This window comes from Suricata suricatta, chromosome 12 (assembly GCF_006229205.1).
Source record: "Suricata suricatta isolate VVHF042 chromosome 12, meerkat_22Aug2017_6uvM2_HiC, whole genome shotgun sequence".
NCBI lineage: Eukaryota > Metazoa > Chordata > Mammalia > Carnivora > Herpestidae > Suricata > Suricata suricatta.
The window spans coordinates 6050500-6073309 of record NC_043711.1 but is presented as its reverse complement, the minus strand read 5'-3'; the positions used below and the strand labels follow the sequence as shown (position 1 = coordinate 6073309).

The window sequence follows — 22810 nt, the reverse complement described above, 5'->3', positions numbered from 1 at the left end:
TGTGTGTGTGTGTGTGTGTGTGTGTGTGTGTGTGTGTGTGTGAGCAGGGGAGGGGCAGAGAGAGAGGGAGACACAGGAACAATTTCTACTAATTTTTTCCCTATAATGGGCCATACATTTATTTCTTTGCCTGCCTCAAAATTTTGGTGTTGAAAACTGGACATTTGGAGCATTATTACATGGCAGTTCTGGAATCAGATTTTTCTCCACCTCCAAAATTTGTGGTTGTTGCCTGTTGAATGTGTGGTTAGTGATACCTCTGTACTAATTGTGTAATGTCTGTATTTGTCAAGTGTGGTCCCTGAAGACTGTTACGTTAGCTTCATGGTTAGCTGATAGTTTGTCAGAGATTTTCTTGGAGGCTGGGGACAAGAAGCAAAACACCGATGGTGTCTGCGGATGTACCATGTGGGTATATAGGGGCACACCTTCCAAATCAGCTGGTGGTCGACAACTCTACCATAGTCCTTCCTTTCTGCCTGTACAGAACCTGAAGGTCAGCCAAAGTGGAGGACTTAGTGCCGCTTCAGGTGTCTTCTGAGCATGCACCCGACCCTGGCTTTCTAGATTCAAAGAAATATGAGGGAAATTAAAAAAAAATTCCCCAAAACATCTTATTCCATAGTTTTCCTCCCAGGCTTCTCGGTTAGTCTTTTGTTTTCCTCTGCTGTTTCACTTGCCTCTGGTGGTGGTGGTGGCTAATATATTTGCCTTTAAATGTGTTCAGCGTGGGATCAGATAAATAAAGGCAAGCCTTTTGATCAAAACCTTCAGAGAGGTCAAAACAGACAACCATAGATCTTTGACAATAGGTCCCTCCTGCTCCCTGCGCACTAGGAATGTGGGCTGTCGTCTTCAAGGTCACAGGCAAAGCAGAATAGAAGATTAGACAAGGGTCAGTTAAAATGTCAGCGGGTTGTTGTCCTTAATTAAACATTTTCCAGGTTACTGTCAACTCTTGGTATGTTTCCAAAGTTCTGATGATGTTGGTTCTGATGCTGTTCCCCAGTTCAGTCACTGTTTTTGTAGAGTTACGGACTTTTGGCTCGACATCCCTTCATTTTCACTGTTGTCACTTCTCACAAGTGTTTCTGAAGCACTTCTGTGTCCCTGGGTCTGTGCTGGGTTTGGGGATGTAGTGATGAATGGGACAGACGTGGTCCCCGCCCTCCCTGTGAACTGAAGAGCTGTGTCTTACCCTGACTTTATATCCTCCATGGTTAAAAGCTTTAGAGCCTCTGAAGTGTGTTATGTAAACTTGGATGTGGACTTCGGGACTGTTTCGATCCTGACACCTGGACGTTGAGGACACTTGCGTTTTTGTTTCTTGAGAGTTAGGATACTCATTAGAATGTATGCATGGCTATCCCAACTCGGCACAAGTCATACTTGCTCATGTTCAGAATTGTTGGCCCCAGTTTCCCGGAGCTGCTTGTCACCTGCACAGTCCTCCTACATCATGTGTCTTTTCTCCACGAATAGGGTATCGTGTTGATAAGCCCAGTCGGATCGCCCAGTTGGAGCAAGAAGACAAAGTGATGACGGAGGAGCGAGGAATTCTCCCAGGCAGCTGTCCTGGTGAGCGCCCGGTGCACAGGCGGATAGGAGTCTTCTTGAGGAGTAGCTCTGGCCAGAGACTGGGGGCATGGGAACATCACATTCAGCGAAGTTTGTAAACGGTCCTTTTTTCTAGCAGATGGTCAAGAACATTTGGTATGAGCTTCTTCGTATATGGGTTTTCTCTCCTTTTGACCTTTCTGCTCAACGTCTCGTACGTTACCTTGGACTCAGAGGGGGGAAAAAAGACATTTTCTTCCTTTTTTTTTTAATTGAAGTGTAATTGACATACAGTGTTACGTTAGTTTCAGGTGCATAAGGTAGTGATTCAACAAGCTCATATTTATACTGTGCTCACCACAGTGTAGCTGCCATCTCTCATCAGACGATGCTAGTGCAGTTGTTTTCCTTTTTAAGTTTAAATCTCGGTTGATCATGCACTTTATCCAGTTCCTTCCTACTTCGCATTCCTGATAATCCCTTCTTTTATAAATCTCTGATCAGTCTTAATCCTTCTAGAATTCTTAAACACCTACAGTTTTCATACTCTCACATCCCTTTCATGGCAGACTTCCTCAAAAACCCCGATTTCCTCAGAGTCTGCCTTTACTCATGTACTCACTTTACTGTTCCTTTGCTCCATCAACTTCATTCGCTTTTCAATTTCTTTCAGGTTTGGAGGCTGTACTTAAAGCCAAATGGTTAACTCGTAAGAAGCATGTTCTTAGAAAAGAACATTCCAATGGCATTAAAGCGGTAAGACTAACCTGGCTGATTTCTGGGTTTCACAGTAGGAGAGTAAGAAAAGTCACAAAGTATACAGAGTCATAGTATCATTTGCACATGAGGAAATTTGGTCTCTGGAGAGGTACTTTGAAAAGTTGTGAATTTGGAGAAAACTGTAAGTTAGCTCCAAATTTGTTTCTTCACTGGGAGTTTCCATTTGTAAATATTTCCTTAAATGTGACTACGCTGTTGAGGTGGTCTTAAGTTTATCAGAGGATCCTCTGTGACTATGATAAGGATTTATGGCAAGGCATGCATCTTTTTTAACTTCTAAGAGCTCAAACTTGGCCATATACAAGCAGCTGAAAATAGCCAAAACATCACTTGTAATAATGCAACAGAATTCCTGGGAGAGAGAATTCCTATGACATAAAATTCATTGAATATTAAAAATACTATAAACTATAGTTATTCATTTCTCAATCGACAGGAAAGAAATCATCTTGGAGTGAAAGTCAATGAGTGTAATCAGTGCTTTAAAGTCTTCAGCACAAAATCTAACCTCACTCAGCACAAGAGAATTCATACTGGAGAAAAACCCTATGACTGTAATCAATGTGGCAAGTCGTTCAGCAGTAGATCCTACCTGACTATTCATAAGAGGATACACAATGGGGAGAAGCCCTACGAATGCACTGACTGTGGGAAAGCCTTCAATGATCCCTCATCCCTTAGACTGCACGTGAGAATTCACACTGGAGAAAAACCCTATGAATGTAATCAGTGTTTTCACGTCTTCCGCACTAGCTGTAACCTCAAAAGCCACAAGAGAATTCATACAAGAGAGAATCACCATGAATGTAATCAATGTGGCAAGGCCTTCAGCACAAGGTCCTCCCTCACCGGGCATAATAGTATTCATACAGGGGAGAAACCTTACGCGTGCCATGACTGTGGGAAAGCCTTCAGGAAGAGCTCATATCTGACACAGCACATGAGAACTCATACTGGAGAAAAACCCTATGAGTGTGACCAGTGTGGGAAATCCTTCAGCAGCAGCTTCTCTCTTACTGTGCACAAGAGAATTCACACTGGGGAGAAGCCCTATGAATGCAGTAACTGTGGGAAAGCATTTAATAATCTCTCAGCTGTTAAGAAACATGTGAGGACTCACACTGGAGAGAAACCCTACGAATGTAATCATTGCGGAAAATCTTTCACCACTAACTCTTACCTTTCTGTGCACAAGAGAATTCATAATAGGTGGATATGAGTACAATAACTAGGAAAGCATCCATTGATTTCTTAACCCTCAGACAACTGATGGGAACTCACCAGATGGGTGAGTTATCTGCTGCTGCATAACAAATTTCCCTCCAAAACATGGCGACTTCAGACCACATACATTTATTATCTCACAATTTCTGTAGGTCAGGAATTTGGAAACGGCTTAGCTGTGTAGCCCTGGCCTGGGATCTGTCATGAGGTGAGGTCAAGATGTCTGCTGGAACCACAGTCATCAGAGTTTTTACTGATAAAGAGTCTCCTTCCAAAATAGCTCACTCACATGTCTATCAAGTTAATTCAGCCGTTGGCCAAGAACCTTGATTACTTCACTCTCCAGAGGGCCAAGTATCTTCATGATGTAGCATCAGCTTCTTCCCAAAGCTTTTCATCTTTAGGAGAGCGAATGCAGAATCCACACTGTCTTTTGTGACCTAGCCTCAGAAGGACATTATCATCACTTCTTCCTTACACAGTGTGGGAAGAAACAACACAGGGTGTGTATTTTAGGAGACATAATAAGGAACCATCTGGGAAGTTTGCCATGAAATCAGTGAAGAAAAGCAGGCTCTCATTCTTCCAATCTACTATATAGGAAGTAGCCTTCAGGAATTCATGTTAATTCACTCTGGAGAGAAACCTCATGAGTGCAGTCTTTGTGGTAAGCTTTCAGCTCAGACTCACTCTAATGTGCACAAAAGATCATGGAGAGAAAGCTGAGGGAGGCAGGAGCTGTAGGAAAGCCTTCAGTGGTACCTCCTGGCAGTCATGTAGCAGTTCACACCAAGGGGAGAACCGTATGATTATCCTCAATGCAAAAGCCTTCAGCGACCCTCATCCCAGAGCACATGTGAGAAATCACTACAGGAATGTGGGAAACCCTTCAGCACAAGAGCTTGCAGCACTGAGGAAAAGACGGGGAGATAGTCCGAATACAGTTACTGTGGGGAAGCCTTGAATGTTCTCTCGATTTTTAAGGGACATGAGGATTTATTCTGGAGAGAAATTGCCATCGAATGTCATCAGTACCGGAAAGTCATTTTTCTGCATTCCTTCAGAAACAGAATTCACTGCAAAGACACTTGTGAATATAAAGACTGAGGGAATGACTTTAATGATACCTCTTACATTAGGAAAAATAGGAAGTTTTCTCTGGATGCAAAACTTGCGAGTAGATCAGTTTGGAAAAATCTTTCAGTGTTTCTTTACTGGTTTGTGAGAACTCACATTGGAGGGAAACCCTAGAAAAGTGACGTCTTGGCTTTTTACTGAGTGGCCACAAAAATAAGTTAAACTGGGAGTGGAAATTATGAATACTGAGTGTGGATTTACCTTTATCAGTGTCTCATCCTGAGATCGGGCCACTAATTCATTAATTTTCAATCTTTTTGTTTAGTATGAACACTTACATCAATAGCCATACCCTAAAATAAACCTTAAATCATGTTCCATAGTTTTGTATGTAATATGTTTACTCTAATTTACTCTTTAAAAACATCAGTACATAGCATATCCAAAAAGCCATTTCTGAATATCTCCTGATTGAATTAGTTTATCACTAGTGGAAATTAGACTATATTTACTATATACTTTTTCTAGTTTAATGGCATTTTTGTCAGGTAAGTGGACTTTACGGTGCTGACTCATTTTTATCTTTCTCCTCTAGTGTGGCATTTTGTTTAGCTTCTTTCCCAACGTCCATTGCCCCCTACTCATTTACCTACAGAGTGTTTTTGTTGTCGTCCAAGTTGTCCATGAGCAGGATTAAAAATATGCAACTTACAAGGCTTCTCTGAAGCCAGAGACGTATTGCCTGGTCCGCCGACCGTGAGGAGAAGGTAGAAATCACTGGGGAGAGCATCGTCCGGCTTGTGCCCCTTGTCTTGTTCATCTGACCCGCCCTTTCTCTGGAAAGGCAACTCAAGGCCAAGAGTTGGAAGCACTATATTTTGATCATGATAACAAAACAACCCCAGTGCAGCAAAAAACCACAATGATATGGGCTCCCCCCAGCCTCTGATTGGCAGTATCCACTCTGGACTACTTGTGCCCAGACTACTCCTTACATGATTAAGAGTAACCTCTAACTGATTGAAGCCAAAGTCTTTTTGTGTTTTTTTTGGTTTGGTTTTGAGGTGGTGGTCTGTTCATGTCCAGCTGAATGCAGTATCTAACTAGTAAACCGATTAGTTGGTCCCATTTTATAAGTGTTCCATATTTCCTTGAAAATAATGTATCTTCTCTAAGTTTTAGATGTAGACTATGTGCCCATTAACTCAAGCTAATTGTATTTCCAGATATAGTGTGTACATTCAGATTTTTGTCCTCAAGCTTATTTAGTGGTATGTGTGTATTAAAGTCGTCTTCTAAGGATACAATTAACAATTTTTTGTCATTTCTGTCATTTTTTCCTTTATGTATTTGGATGTATAACGAAGAACATTCCAGATCAGTTGCTTTCCTTGTGAATTGTTTCTTTTTATGTAGGGTCATTTTTTTCATAATCAAGTATTTCAGTATATTAATAATGACCAAACATTTATGTAGCCCTTCCTGTAGCTGAGGCACTCTTCTGAATGTCTTATGAAAATAACAACTTATTGAGTACTCAGTATAAGCTTAAGAAGTATGTACTATTATTATCCCCATTTTACAGTTGAGAAAACTAACATGATGTACTTGTAACTTGCCTGAACTCGCTGGCTAGTAAGTAGTAGAACCCAGATTTGAATCCCTTCTGTGCTCTTCACTACTAGTCTGTCTTTTGAGTATATTCTATGTTCCAGGCACTGTTTGAGACACTGGTCTTTATAACAGTGCGTGAAACACACGTTTTGCTATTGAAGCATCTACATTCTAATGGGGAAAGAAAGATTATAGAAAAATCAAGAAGACATGCTATTTTAAGTGTTGAGCAGAAAAGCAAAGCATAAAATAGTTAAAGGGGATTGGGATCTTACCATTGTATATAAAACAGCCTCTTAGTTAAGGGACAGTTGAGCAGAGACCTTAATGAATTGGGACAGTGAGTCGTGGATTTATGTGGCAAGAGCAGTCTTGGCATGCAAAGGCCCACAGCAAAGACGCTGAGACTGGAGTAGAACAAGCTGGGGATACAGTGAGGATGTGGTAGAAGATGATGTGGTCAGAGACGTGGTGGATCTTGATCTTGTTGGGTTTTGCTGTCACATTAGGACTTTTTCGTAAACTTTGAATGAGTTCACGTGCCAGTCAGAGTCCCAGCAGGAAACACTGACACAGACTAGGATAATTCAGGGAGAGTTTTCATAAAGAGGCTACTCACAGAGTTGTGAACAGGATGGAGGAAAATGACAAAAAGTGGTTGGAACCCAGTAGCTGGTAAGGGTGGGGGTCTATTAACATCCTTAATCCTGAAAGGCTAAGAGAAGGGAACAATTACTGAAGTCCACAGACAAGAGAGGAAAGAACTGCATTCTGCATTCCAGGAAGGGGGAGGGGGCAGTAAGGCATAGTATCCAGCTCCATTCTGCAAGAAATAGCCAGAGCTAGATTTCACCTTTCATCCTTCTGATTTCATGTCTAGGGTCCCATTGACCAAACTCAACCAAAGGCCATAAGGCAAGGAATCCCACTGATGTAGTTCATATTGATTAATGTTACTAGATTCAAAGGTAGAGAAAAGTGGGTCCATGGGGGCAAATGGAAGCTATGCAGAACTTTTCACCTCTTTTGCTTCTCAGAGTCAACTTTTGTCAGTCGCCTGTGTAGAAAGTTCATATGCCTGAATTCTAGCAGCTACTGTACAGACTGGGTATTGACAAGGCATTGAAGCTCCCGCCTGCAGCCTAGAACGGTTGCCTTCACACATGTTCTTCATATAAGATGGGTCATGGGACTCTTGGGGGGAAGTCACAAAAAACATTAACCTAAAAGTCCTACCAGCAAATTAAGGGTCCCACTGAGCTTTACAAAGCTGTGAGAGCAGCACCCGAGGGAAGAACACCCACCCTGGCTTCCGGCTCAGGTAACCCAGATGAGGCGGGACTTCTGTTACACGGGAAGGGCACAGAGGACATTGGCACTCAGGTAAGCCTTTGGGATGTCTCTTGTCCCCATTTAAAAAAATAAACGTAGCAGCTGAATCCTGAGAAAGGCATGCTGACCAGGCGTTCTGACTCCTCAGGGGTGAGGATCTGGATCATCCCCCCAAGTAAGCCACGTCGTCCCGCGAGGTAGGAGTCAGGGGTGGAGGGAACCTGGGACGGGACAGTGGGAGTGTGGTGGCTGAGTATCAGTTGCAGCACCATGAGAAGCTGCTGTCCAGAACGGTCTATGATGTGTTCTTCCCATCTTCCTCTTGTACGTTTCCCGGAACAAGATGACCGACCAGAATCCTGTGCGTGTTTACTTTTAAGAAGCAAGTGCGCTGAGTGGCGGAAGTGTTGGGCCATGATGGAGACAGTGGTGTAGTTCTCAGATTCTTCTCTCAGGACTAAGTCACTCACTCCCCCAGCTGCTCGAAGTGTTCTAAAGGCTTGTGCTGCCAGGCTCCCAGGAGTGCTCTCAGGCCAAAGGACCAAAGGAAAGTACCACACCGAAGGTCAAGTCCATCCCCTCGGGGCAGCCAATTCCGGGGACTGGTCCATACGGGGGAGTACAAATGCCCAAATTCTTTCGCCTCAATTTGTGATACGATGAAAGACCACCTCAGCTCCAGAACTCCCCAGGGGATTGTTACCTCCGTGTTTACCTTACCAGAGTTCAACTTTTTACCTTATCAGAGTTCCATCTCTTATTCTGCCCAATCTTAGTTCTCTCCTTTAGAGATGGTTACCTCAAGCAAGTGACAAACTTGTTTCATTTCTTCATCTGGACAACAAATGATGGAATGCCTTCCTTATAGACTTGTATTAAGGATTCAATTAGTTAACATATGTTAAACTGATAAGAACAGATACTACACTTGATCTTAGCCAAAAGGCCGAGAAGCGATCAATTAGTTAACATATGTAAAGCATTTATAGGACTTCTGGTATATAGGAAACATTATTTTATCTTTTATTATAAACTAATTAAAACTTATTATAGGAATATACTGAGCAAAATAAGCCACACACACAAAAAGTGTAATATTATATGATTCTATAAATTTCAAGAATAGCCAAAAAAAATCTGATAGGAAAAAAAATCAGAATATGGCTGCATCTAAACACGCTGACATGTGTCATGAAGGACCTTCATAGAGGGAAGAGAATGTTCTAGATCTCAATAGGAGTATAGGTTACATAAGTAGATGCAGTTGTCAAAATGTATTGAACTATACACTCAAGATATGTACATTGAACTGTATGCAACTTATGCCTCAACTTGATTTATCTGCTAAGTGAAAGAAGCCAGACATGAAAAGCCATTTTATTGTATGATTACATTGTATGACATTTAGTAAAAGGCAAAACTGTAGAGACAGACAACAGATCAGTGGTTTTCAGGGACAAGAAGTCAGAGGGTGATGACCACAAAGGGGCAGTTGAAAGGAATTTGGGAGTGACGGAGTTGTTGTCGTGTGTGCTGGTGGATACACAACTCTGCACTGGCCAAAACCTATAGAACTATGCAGCATACAGTAAATATTACTGTAGGTTAAAAAAAATCCACCCAGTAGCAGAGGGGATGCAAAATAGAATAAACTATAGTAAATGAAGCTAGTACAAATGAATGACATCACAAGGAAGAAAACCAAATTTACTTTGGAAAAGTATATTTTGACAAGAGATGTAAAGCTGACTACAAAAAGAACTCTCCAGAAATTCTCTGGTTGAAAATGGTTTTCTCACGATGGTGTGGATTAGCGATTGTGAAACTACTTTATATGCATACTAGAGGAGAACTATATGTTGTGGATAATGAAAGCCGGTTTCTTACTGTGAAAGAGAAATGTTACAAACAAGGAAAGATAGAAGGCTAGAATAACCACTGGCGTTGATTGGATTAGAATTGGGAGTACCAGTATGAATTCATGTTTTTTGATAGGTGGATGGACAGGAGTGTGTGTGTGTGCACGGTGCACGCGTGCATAGGATAGTATGCTTTCATATATTTTCAAGGCCTGTCAGCTCAGGCCTAGTAGCAATGACCGTCCAGTAGCAATGAGAATATCTATCACCCACTGAAATCTCGGTTTCTAAAATAATAGTCTTAAAAAAAGAGAAGATGATGACCAGCGCTCTCTGGAGAAAAGGGGGCTGTCACAGGGAATATAGAACCTGATCCTTAAATGTCTGAATTTCTTTTAATGGAAAAGGTTGACAAAGAAACCCCCAGAATTTGCCTAAAGATTCCCCTCAGGTCCTTAGGTAACACCTGCTAAGCTGTGCATGTGCGGAGCAGGACTGCAGGAGGCTTAGAAGAGAGTAGCTATAGAAAGCCGGAGATTGTGCAGAAAATTCGGAGGTCACACATGCCAGTAGGCAAAGGTTGGTTTTTGGACCCATCTGGAGTGGAACGAGGGAGGGAGGGAGAGAGAGAGAGAGAGGAGAGACAGGAGAAGGAAAGGGAAGACAAGGGGAGGGAAGTCAGGAGGGGAAAAGAAAGGAAGGGAAAGAAAAGAGGGAGGAAGGAAAGAGGGAAGGAGGGGAGGAAAGAAAAAAGAACAAGAAAAGAGGGGGGGAAACGCAGGTTTGTAGTTATGCCCCTGCAAATGTCACACCCTGACAGTAAGTACCGTGACTGCAGGAAAGGACTGCGTCTTAGAAGTCAGTGCAAAACTGAAATAGAGCTTTTAGAGGCTCAACTCTAGGCTTTGCAGCCTCAGTGTGGTCCATTAGTACTATTACTGCCTGTCACAAAAAAACCTAACCTTTAGAGGAAGGTGCCAGAATTAAGAGCCTCTACCAACTATATTGTCAAGATCCAGCCAACAAGAGCACTAGGCACCCAGAGTCTGCAGGAGGATGTTCTCAGTTAAGAACATATAAATCAGGAGAAACAGGCCCAGAGACCAGGTATTTGAAGTTAGCAGACAAGGACTTCAAAATACCTAGAAGAATACGTTAAGAAAAACAGAGATGTGGAAAAACTGTAGAAAGAGAAAGACAAGCTGCAAATCCTCAAACCAAAGGAAGGACATGTTGCTTTCAAAGGAGCCAACAGTAAGACTGATGATTTTTCCCAAACTGTGGAAGCAGAAAAATAACACCTGACATCCAAAGGGTTGAATGGGGGGTCGGGGGTGGGTGGGGGGCTATGAACTGCCAATGTAAACTTCAATGACCTAAGAAAAAGGTTCCTTGGGGATGCAGAAAATTGAAGATATGTTCCAACAGGGGTTTTAAGAAAGCAAAAGCTGAAATGATTTTCAACAGAACTGTACTGGAAGAAAAACTAAAGAGAGTCTTCAGGCTGAAGGAAATCTTTATAAAGGAATTTTCTGTGTGCTCAGTATAGACTAAAGTGGAGATGAATGGAACTTTAAAAGTACACTGGTATGAGGCTGAAACTCTACTTTTCTCTCTGTTCAAAAGACAAAGTTTGGGGCACCTGGGTGGCTCAGTCGGTTAAGCGCCCAGCTTCAGCTCAGGTCATGATCTCACGGTTCATGGGTTCGAGCCCCGAGTCAGGCTCTGTGCCAACCGCTAGCTCAGAGCCTGGAGCCTGCTTCAGATTCTCTCTCTCTCTCTCTCTCTCTCTCTCAAAAATAAACATTAAACTTTTATTTAAAAAAAAAGACAAAGTTTCCTTGGATTGGGTTGTTGATCTGCTCTTGATAAGACAATGTAAACAAAGGTTTTCTCTTTTGCCTGCTTAGAAAGCCAGAGCTTCAGGTTTCATATTTGTCAGGTCTTTGATTGCTTAGTTGACACTTCTGGATGTTGAAGGAGCTAGGTTTTGCTAACAACTAAATAATTAGGCCAGGGCTGTTAAGACTAGACTTGTTCCACAAATGCATCGGTCTTGATTGGATTAGCTCTGGAAATGGAGGGTTTTTTTGAGAGAAAAACTGTTGTTTGCCTAAATTAGATGAGGTAATACACGATTCTGTGGGGACGATATTTAAAGCATGGGAATCACCCAATGTCAACTGAGAAGGACCCTCAACTTGGCGAAGTGATCCGGAAACTGACCCTCAAGATCTCCAGCCCTGCTCCCTGGAAGCTGGCTGGTCTACGCACGCAGAAGCTTGAGCAATCTGGACAGTGAAACTCCGGTGTGAGATTAACCGGAGGAATAAACAGGACTGGGGAGTATTAGGCCCTAAAATACCCCCCATTGTTTCCACTCACCCACTTCCATCCTGGTGACCCTAGGAATGTAACTCGGTAAACCTGTTTCTTAAGATTCTGCTAAACAGCCCCACCGGCAAAGGCAAAGTCAACAGGTGAAAGTCATCTATCTAGTCATTGCCCCCGAGGTAGCTTACAATATAATTAGCTACCACCAAATGCTGTCAGAGTGTGATTGGTTACTCTGGTCTGTATAAACCCTCAGCTTCTGCTCCGTGGCTCGCTCTTCCCAGGAATTACATCTACTCGGGAGGGGTCGTTCGGGCGAACTAAAGTAAACACCCACTAAACCAACTCCGTTTGTGTTCGTCGGTTCTATTCCCAGTGACTCGCATTTGGAAAAAAAAGGTCCAACAGCCTGAGAGGGATAGAATGAGAGGGCAGAGGAGTTAAAGAACAGGAAAGGAGGAAAGGAGGCTTTCTAAGTTGTTTCAACGCCACGAATTCATGAGGCTCCAAACAGCTTCGCCGACTAGTGTGGGCACTCCCCGCACCTCTGTGACTGGACCATGAATTTGAACAACCTCTGCCCATAGACACAAGCACCTGCCCCGACAGTGACCGGTCATCAGAACCCAGAGTGGCGGGGAGAGGCGGAAAGTGCCGAACCGTGGCAGCGAAACCGGAAAGCAGAGGCCGGGGGAAGAGAGCCTTCGCCTAACAGAAGGAGCGGCGCCGAGAAGCGAGAAGAGGCTGAGAGGCTACGCTACACGGGAAGAGCCGAAGGTGGGCGGGAAGCGCCGAAGGTGGGCGGGAAGCGCCGAAGGTGGGCGGGAAGCGCCGAAGGTGGGCGGGAAGCGCCGAAGGTGGGCGGGAAGAGCCGAAGGTGGGCGGGAAGCGCCGAAGGTGGGCGGGAAGCGCCGAAGGTGGGCGGGAAGAGCCGAAGGTGGGCGGGAAGAGCCGAAGGTGGGCGGGAAGCGCCGAAGGTGGGCGGGAAGCGCCGAAGGTGGGCGGGAAGAGCAGGACTTGAGCGGGAAGAGCCGAAGATGAGCGGAAAGAACCGAGGTCTGGCAACCGGCGAGGTGGGTGCCGAGCGGAGCGGGAAAGAAGCGAGAAGTGGCGGAGGGAGGCGAGCCAGGGCCTCACGGGGAAGAACTGAGAGGTCGCGGGTGACGGAAAGAGGAGAGGCGGGCGGCACAGGAGCGCGAGGCGGAGGCCAGGGGGGCAGAGACCCGGGTCGTGCGGGAGGAGCCCTGGAGGCCGGTCCCGGGGCCTTCCTGGGACGCGGAGGGTCGCGCGAGGGGGCCCCGGGTGCCGCCCTTCTCTCTGCCCCTGAAGCCCAGCTGCTACCCTCCGGGGCGACCCCGCAGCGTGTCCTCCGACTGTCGCCCCCGACCCAGCCCCTGGGGAAAGCCGGCGGGGGCGCCAGGGGCCCACGCCAGCCGGCCTGGGGGTTTGGGAAGAGACCCCGGTCCGAGACAGGTTGTGGTCCCACTCCTGACCGTCTGTCCGCTTCCAAGACCAACGCCGTCTCCGGCGAGGTGGCCGTTAGGTGTCCCAGCTACTGCCTCTTAGGGCCCTTGCCGAGGGCTTCGTCAGTGTGACTTCCATTGAGGAGGGCTGGTGTTTTAATCCTTGGCCAAGGCTTGGTAGTCTCGGCACTGCTGACCTTTGGGGCTGGGTAACTGCCTTGTAGGATGTTTGAGAATACTCCTGACCTGCAGCCACTAGATGCCAGGACCAATCCTCCTCCTGTAACGTCCTCTTCCTTCAACCCGTTGACATAGATAGACGTCTTCAGTCAATGACAAATGTCAGCCGGGGTACAAATTTGTTCTCTCTTGGCCATCAGTGCCCTAGACTAGCTGTTTTCTGAGCTACATACCAAGGTTTTATGCTTAGAATCATTTTATTTATTCATTTTTTGACGTTTGTTTATTTGTGAGACACAGCCCGAGCAGGGGAGGGGCAGAGAGAGGGAGACACAGAATCTGAAGCAGCTCCAGGCTCTGGGCTGTCAGCACAGAGCCTGTCGTGGGACTCAAGCTCACCAACTCTGAGATCATGACCTGAGCCAAAGTTCAAGGCCATCCAGGTGCCCCTGCTTCGATTCATTTATAAGACCTATCTTGGGCAATTACAATCCTTCATTGTTCACCTCTCTCTCTTCTAGTACGGCTCTTGCTCCTGGATCCTGGCCCAGGGGTGCCCCAACTTGCGCACCCTCATCAGACACCCCAGCTTTGCCCTGGGAGACGGGCGTTCTGTAGAGGGCCTAGGCCTTAGCGTCTTTTCAGATTTCAAGAGAGAACGCTTTCACCCACCAGCTGGTCTCCACAACAGCCTCCACCAAAGTCCACAGCTAGAGGCCAGAATGGAATTTCCCGGGGAGCCGCACTGGGCAGGGGGAGAGCAGGTGGGTCCCCAGCAGCTTCCTTTCTGCTTCCTCCGCCATCATTCCAGCTCCCGCTCACCCGCCAGCGGCAGCAAATTCCCACCTCACCATCTCAGCAGCCTCCGACCCTGCAGCTGCTTCTCTGGGCTTTTTCATTACGTCTCGTGATCGTTTCCTTCCACAGGTGTTCTTGGTTTTTGTTTTTTATAGTTAACGTGCAGTTTTATTATTGTCAGGTGTACAACATAGCGATTCAACAGTTCTATACGATACTCAGGTGTTCCTGGTTTCCTCTTTGAGGAGGCGTCCAGATGCCGATTAATTTACCAGCTTGTGGCTAGGAATTGTAGGCAACCTCCTTCCCTACCTGCTTTTTGAAAAATATGTTCAAACAATTGAAATGTTAATTTAAATTTGTGCTAAAATTTGTTTCTACTATGGAAGATTGAAGGCATAAAGAACAGTATAAAGGCTCCGTGCAATAAATAACAGGATAATATAACTTGAATATTTGCTGTTTGCAACTACTGATGACACTGGTGCATGGTGTTGAGTGTTTGTTAACTTCAAAAGTAGATTCTTCCAAGAGATTCAGTTGCCTGCTGATGGATGGACACAAAACCAGCTAAGAATTCATCTTTCTGAACAACAGAACATGAACACGATCAGGACTTTGTGTCCACCTATTAATTTCCTGGGACAACAGATGCCGGACTTCAGTGAATGGAATTGCAGTAAACAGAATACAGACTGCATTAAACTCCGCAAGACCTACAGTCCCATTCCTTCTGGAAAGGATTCCCACACCCCACCACCACCATCATCATACCTCTCCACCCCGACCCCGACAAGCTACAGAGAATGAAGAAACTTCACATACAGATCAGTTGCAAACTGTGGATTTTACAAATATTCTGTAAAAAAATTTTTTTAATGTTTTATTTATTTTTGAGAGCAAGAGAGACAGCGTGAGCAGGAGAAGGTCAGAGAGAGAGAGAGAGAGGGAGACACAGAATTGGAAGCAGCTCCAGGCTCTGAGCTGTCAGCACAGAGCCCGATGTGGGGCTTGAACCCATGAACCATGAGATCATGACCTGAGCCGAAGTCAGACACTCAACCGACTGAGCCACCCAGATGCCCCCAAATATTCTTAAACAAGTTGTAAAACCAGGGAACAAACAAGACAATTGGGGAAATTGTATTTAAAAACTAATAAAAATGCTGTAAGCTGTTTAAAGAAGTGAATCGCGTGAAATACGCATTTTGTAGTGTATGCACACTTTTGGGGCTGCATTTGGGGATATGATTTCGTCCAGGATACAAGTACATGTGGTCAAATGTAAAAGTCCTCTTTCAGTCCTCCTGCTCCATTTATTCCCTTCCAAACTTTAATATATATATATATATTGCGTGTGTAGCACCTAAAACTTTTCTCAACTGATGAATGGATCAAGAAGATGTGGTTTATATACACAGTGGAATACTGCTTGGCAATGAGAAAGAATGAAATCTGGCCTCTTGCAGCAACGTGGATGGAACTGGAGGGCATTTTGCTAAGTGAAATAAGTTGGTTAGAGAAAGACAGATCTATATGTTTTCACTCCTACGTGGATCTTGAGAAACTTAAGACCATGGGGGAAGGGAAGAGGAGAGGCAAGTTACAGAGAGGGAGGCAAACCATAAGATACTTTTTTTTTAATTTTTTTAAATGTTTTATTTATTTTTGATACAGAGAGAGACAGAGCATGTGAGGGGGAGGGGCAGAGAGGGAAGGAGACATAGAACCGGAAGCAGGCTCCAGGCTCTGGGCTAGCTGTCGGCACAGAGCCTGACGCGGGGCTCGAACCCACGAATGTGAGATCTGACCTGAGCTGAAGTCGGAGGCTTGACCGACTGAGCCACCCAGGCGCCCCCATAAGAGACTCTTAAATACTGAGAACAAACGGAGGGTTGATGGGTGGGGGAGAGGGGAAAGTGGGTGATGGGCATGGAAGAGGGCGCCTGTTGGGATGAGCACTGGGTGTTGTATGGAAACCATTTCTAATTCGAATAAACACAAGTGCCTATTTTTAACAAATCTTCCCGTCACAGAGTTGATTCTGTTCCTTGTACATGCTAATGATCTTGTTTGCTGAGTGATGCATGCCAGATCAAGCTATGTATTTCCACCTCCGGCTTTTCCCCCAAGTTATTGTTAAAATACAAGTTACGTGGAGAGGACTCTCAATTCGACACTTAACCAAGAACTGTCGTAAACTAAACACACTAGTGTGCCAGCTCTGAAATCAGTGAACAGAGTATCAGCCTGATCCTAGCGGTGCCGGCATCCCACCCCTGGCCGCACAAAATACTAAGTTTATGGCCACGTGACCTACGCCATAGACCTGTAAATAGAGGCCTTGGGCTTCTTTTGTTGATGAACAGTGAGGAGTCTCTATAATTTCTTCCTATTAGAAATGTTGGAAGGTTGTTGTGCCTAGAAACTGCAGATAGAACCCAGACATTGGATAGAATGTATTCGAAGATGTCAAAATAGTGGGAGAGAAAGGGAACATTACAGCTGTTGATAGAAAGTGCAAACCCCACCCCTCACACAAGCACATGTTCGTGTTTTTGCTTCTACCAACAGTATCGATAACCCCATATTTCTGTGGTTTTGCCTGAAGATTCAGGAATCCCTCAAATCCCACGGAGGTGAAACAGGATGTTTCTTCTGGATTCTTCACTGGTTGGGTTACCCACCTGCTTCAATCAGAGGTTGCTCCATTTTCTAGCAAGACAGACTTCCTCCGTCTGCGGGCACCTGCGTGGGCCTGGCAGCCCGGCCGACCTGTTCTGGTGAGTAAGGCAAGGAGCACCCATTTGTTACTTTTTTCCTTCCACAAAACCTCTGTAAGCAGACTGCTCTTTTAAAATAGGAAGCCTTGGGGCGCCTGGGTCGCTGTCAGTTAAACGTTCTACCTCGACTCAGGTCATGATCTCACAGTTCGTGGGTTCGAGCCCCGTGTCGGGCTCTGAGCTAACAGCTCAGACCCTGGAACCTGCTTCCGATTCTGTGTCTCCGTCTCTCTCTGCCCCTTTCCCTGCTCACACGGGCGCACGTGCTCTCTCTCAAAAAAAAAAAAAAAAAAATTAAAAAAAAAATCAGCCGAAGACAACAATGAAGGATTTTAAAAGAAAGATGCACTGCTTAGGTTTGCATTTTATTATTTTTTTAGGTTTGCATTTTAAATAGGTCATTACAAGAAATTGATACTTCTATTATAGGGAAACTGGATTTAAAGCTTAGTAACCAATAATTTATTGCAGGATACAAGTCAGATTACATCATTGTGTACTTGTTTTGTTCCTTTTTCTTGGATTATAACGGACATACAGTATTATACTAGTTTCAGGAGTGCCGGGTAGTGATTCATGTTTATATACATTACTGAATGGTCACATGCTAAGTTACCGTAATATCCCTATGTTCCCTGTGCTGTACCTGATATTCTTGTGGCTTATTTATGACTGGACGTTTGTCCGTCTTAATCTCCTTCACCTGTTTCCCCCTTCTCCCCACCCCTCCTCCCCCTGGCAACCCCCAGTTTGTGCTCTGAAACTGAGTCTATTTCTGTTTTGTTTGCTTGTTAGGCTCCACATGTTAAGTGAAATCATACGGTATTTGTCTTTCTCTGGCTTGTTTCACATGGCACGATACCATCCATGTCACTTCCAATGTCAAGATCTTTTTTGTGGCTGAGTAACATCCCAATGTGTGTGTGGGGGGGTGCGAGCACGCGCGTGCACACCCACACACGCACACACCACATCTTTATCCATTCGTCTGTCGACAGACACTTGCTTCCATAGCTCGGCTGTTATAAACGTCAAGGCAACAAACCTGAGGGTGCGTATCTCTCTTCACATTGATATTTTCTTTTTCTTTGGGTAAATAGTCAGAAGTGGGATCGCTGGGTCATGTTGTCCTTGCACTTTTGTGAGGCGCCTCCCTGTATTTTGCCGCAGTGGCTGCACCAGTTTACATTCCCACCAACAGTGCGCTGGGCTTTCCTCTGCTCCACACCCTCCACCGACACTTGTTTCCTGCCTTTTAGAGTCTAGCCACTCTGACGGGTGTGAGATGGTGTCTCGTTGGGGCCCCTGATGATTAATGATGTTGAGCATCTTTTCATGTGTCTGTAGGCCGGCTGAGTGTCGTCTTTGGAGAAATGTCTGTGTGGGTCCTGTGCCCATTTATAAATTGGGTTATTTATTAAGGGGCTGTTGAGTTGTATAAGCTCTTTATATATCTAGGACAGTAACCCCTTATTGGATATGTCATTTGCAAGTATCTTCTCCCATTCACTAGGTCGTATTTTTAGTTCTTCTGCCCTGAAAAGCTTTTTATTTTGCTTCTGTTCCTTTGCCTCAGGAGACCTATCCATAAATATTTTGCCACGGGATCATGGCTGATGTTTTCTTTTAAGAGTTTTATTATTTCAGTCTCTCATTTGGTCTCTGATCCATTTTGAGTTTGTTTATATGTGCGGTGTCAGAAAATGGTCCAGTTTAATTCTTTTGCATGCAGCTGTCCAGTTTCCCCAATACCATTTACTGAAGAAACCATCTGTTTCCCATTGTGTATTCTGGCTCCTTTGTTGTAGATTAACTGACCATATAGACATGGGTTTGTTTTTGGTCTCTTTCCCATTCCATTGATTCGTGTGTCTATTTCTGTGCTAATGCCCTACTGTTTTGATTATTATAGCTTTGTAAATATCGTAAAATCTGGGATTGAGATATGTCCAGTTTGTGCTTTCTCAAGATTTGCTTTGGCTATTCATTGTCTTTTGTGTTTCTATATACATTTTAAGATTATTCTAGTTCAGTGAAAAGTGCCATTGGTATTTTGATAGGGATTATGTCAGATCTGTAGATTGCTTTGGGTAGTATGGACACTTTAATGATATTAATTCTTTGAAACTATGAGTATAATTTACCTTTCTATTTGTGTCATCTTCAGTTTCTTTCATCAGTGCCTTTTAGGTCTTTCAACTCCTTGGTTAAATTACTCCCAGATGTTATTCCTTTTGGTGCGAATATAAATGCGATTGTTTTCTTAATTTCCTTTTCTAATACTTTGCTGTTAGTATATAGAGCACAGCAGACTTCTGCATAATAAATTTGTCTTCCGCAACTTTCCTGAATGCATTTGTCAGTTCGAATTTTGGTAGAAACATTAGGGTTTTCTATACATAGTTCATGCTGTCTGCAGTAATGGCAGTTTTCTTCCTTGCCAATTTGGATGTCTTTTATTTTTCTTATCTGCTTCAGCTAGGATTTTCAATACTGTGTTGAATAAAAAGTGATGGGAGTGGACTTTTTGTCTTGTTCCTGTTCTTAGAGGAAAGGCTTTCAGGTCTTCACCAGTGAGTATGGTGTTTGCGGTGGGTTCATCATACACGGCTTTTATGATGTTGAGGTGAGCTTCTGTCATGAATGGATATTGTATTTTCTGAAGTGCTTTTTCTGCATCTACTGAGATTGTCATATAGTTTTTATCTGTTCTCTTGTCCATGTGGTGTATTACATTGATCCGTGAATATTGAGCCACACTTGCGTCCCTGGAATAGACCCCACTCAATCGTGGTGAATGATTCTTCTTAGTGCGTTGTTGAATTTGGTTTGCAAATGCTTTGGTGAGGATTTTAACATGTATTTTCATCAGAGATGCTGGCCTATAGATTTCCCTTTTTGTAGTGTCTTTGTCTGGTTTTAGTACCAGGGTAATGCTGGTCACACAGAATTTTCCTTCCTCTCCTATTTTTGGAATAGTTGGTGAAGAATAGGTATAGGCCCCTTTAAATGTTCAGTAGAATTCACCTGTGAAGGCGTCTGATCCTGGACTTCTGTTTGCTGGAAGTTTTTTGATTACTGATTCAATTTTATTACTCTTACTCTTTCAAATTTTCTATTTCTTCCTGATTTAATTTTGGGAGATTGAATGTTTCTAGGAATTTACCCATTTCTTCTTGCTTGTCCAATTGTTAGCATACAATTTTTTATAGTATTTTCCTATAACCCTTGCTTATGTGATGCTTGTTATTTCTCCTTCATTTCTGATTTTGAGTCCTCTTTTTTCTCATTGACTTTGGCTAGAGGTTTATCATTTTTATCTTTTCAAAGAACCAGCTCTTGGTTTCATTGATCTTTTTGACTTTTTTTTAGTCTCTATTTCACTTATTTCTGCTCTGAGTCCTCCCTTTTACTAGTTTTGTTCTTTTTCTTCTTTTTCAGCTCCTTTTTGTGTCAGAGATACCAGACACTTCAGTTGTTGGAGGTTTTTATTTCGTGAGGTTGATTTGTATCATCATGAGCTTCCCTCTTAGAACTGCATTTGTTGGGTCCCCAAAATGTTGGGTCACAGCTTTTGCATTTGTCTACAGATATTTTAAATTTTTCGACTCATTGGTTGTTCAGTATCATGTTGGTGAGCCTCGTGTGTTTGTGTTCTTTCCAGAGTTTTTCTTATAAGTGATTTCTAGTTTTATACCATTGTGGTTGGAAAATATGCATGGTATGATTCAGTATTCCTAAATTTACTGAGACTTGTTTTGTGGCTTAACTTGTGATCTATACTAGAGTATGTTCCATGTGCACTTGGAGAAGCATTACTGTCCATTTCTTTTTTATTTTATTTTATTTATATTTAAAAAATTTTTTTTGTGTGTCTTTATTTTGAGAGAGAGAGTGCAACCAAGGGAGGGGCAGAGAGAGACAGAGACACAGAATTTGGAGCAGGTTCCAGGCTCTGAGCTGTCAGCACAGACCCTGACACAATACTTAAACCCACGAACCATGAGATCATAACCTGAGCTGAAGTTGGACCCTTCACTGACTGAGCCACCCAGGCACCCCTGTCCATTTTTTTAAATAAATCTTTGTTTTTTTATTTTGTTTTGTTTTTATTTTTTTAATGTTTTATTTATTTTTGAGAGAGAGAGAGAGAGACAGCATGATCAGGGGAGGGTCAGAGAGAGAGGGAAATAGAGAATCTGAAGACAGGCTCCAGGCTCTGAGCTAGCTGTCTGCCCAGAGCCTGACACGGGGCTCGAACCCATGAACCGTGAGATCATGACCTGAGCCAAAATCGGACGCTCAACCGACTAAGCCACCCAGGCGCCCCTTTAAATGTTTGTTAATAGTTGCATAACATACTTAAGTGCTTTCATGTTGGGTGCGTAAATATTTACAGTTATATTCTCTTGTTAGATTGTTGTTGCCTTTATCATTATGTAGAGTGCTGCTTGTTAGAGTCTTTTTTTTTTTTAAGTCTATTTCATCCGATAGGAGTATTACTTCCCAACTTTTCACTCTCATTTGCATGAAGTATAGTTTTCCCTCTCCTCACTTTCAATTCACATCTACCTTTAGGAATGAAGTGCATCTCCGATAGGTAGCATATGGATGGGTCTTGCTTTTATATTCATTGAGTTACCCTGTGTCTGGATTGGGGCATTTGGTCCATTTATAGTCAAAGTAATTACTGATAGGTATGTGCTTGTTGTCATTTTGTTACTTGTTTTAGAGATTTTGTGGTTCTTCTCTATTTCCTTGCTCTCTTCCCTTGTGGTTTGATGGCTTTCTTTAGTGTTATGCTTGGATTACTTTCTCTTTATTTTCCTGTGTGTATTACAGGTTTTTTCATCATAGGTTCTCATTTGCGGTTTCCCTTAGATTTGTATGCAACATCTTCTGCATGGAGCAGTCTGTATTAACTTGAACCCTTTCTCAAAGCACTTAGTTTTTTACCCACCCCCCATTTATATATAGAGTGTCGTATTTTGCATCCTTTTGTGAATTATTTGATATTTATAGATATAATTGATTTTACTGTTTTTGTGCTTTAGCCTCTGTTACTGGTTTTTATAATTGATTAATCTACTGCTTTTACTATGTTTCCATTTACCAGTGATTTTTTTTTTCCTTTCCTAAATTTCTTACTCCTGATTGTGGCCTATCTTTCTACTCAAAGAATTCCTTTTAACATTTGTTTTTTTCCTTAAGCTTATTTATTTATTTATATATTTGAGAGAGAGAGTCAGTGAGAGCGAGCGTGCGCATGCGCAGGGCAGAGGCAGAAGGAGAGAGAACCCCGGGTAGCTCCACACTGTCAGCGTGGACCCCAGCATGGGGCTTGATCTCATGAGCCATGAGATCATGACCTGAACCAAAATCAAGAGTCAGACACTAACAAACTAAGCCACCCTCCTTTAACATTTCTTGGAAGGCTGCTTTAGTGGTCATGAACTCCTTTATCTTTTGTTTGTGTAGGAAATTCTTTATCTCTCCTTCTATTCTGAACGATAACCGTGCTGGGTAGAGTATTCTTTGTTGTCTTTTCTTTTCAACACATTGACTATGTCATGCCACTCTCTTCCAGCCCACAAGGTTTCTGCTGAAGAATCAGCTGGTAGCCTTGTGGGCTTTCCCTTGTATGTAACTGTTTCTTTTCTCTTGATGTTTTTATTTTTTTTATTAACAGTTTATTACCAAGTTGGTTTCCAGAACACCCAGTGCTCTTCCCCACAAGTGGCCCCCTCCATGACCATCACCTCCCTTCCCCTTCCCCCCTCCCCGTTCAGCACTCAGTTTGTTCTCAGCA

General features: G+C 43.5%; 1 protein-coding gene and 1 pseudogene across 1 annotated transcript; one reads left to right on the top strand and one right to left on the bottom strand.

Annotated features, from left to right (window-relative positions):
- Nucleotides 1–32: 32 nt before the first annotated feature.
- On the top strand, nucleotides 33–5952 carry LOC115273229 (zinc finger protein 558-like). The gene is made up of 3 exons (XM_029916213.1): nucleotides 33–1578; nucleotides 2231–2313; nucleotides 2774–5952. The coding sequence occupies exons 1-3, from the start codon at nucleotides 1356–1358 to the stop codon at nucleotides 3554–3556; spliced, it is 1089 nt and encodes a 362-aa protein (XP_029772073.1). The 5' UTR covers nucleotides 33–1355; the 3' UTR covers nucleotides 3557–5952.
- Nucleotides 5953–8373: 2421 nt separating this feature from the next.
- LOC115275624 lies at nucleotides 8374–8542 on the bottom strand (annotated as a pseudogene).
- Between the last annotated feature and the right edge of the window lie 14268 nt (nucleotides 8543–22810).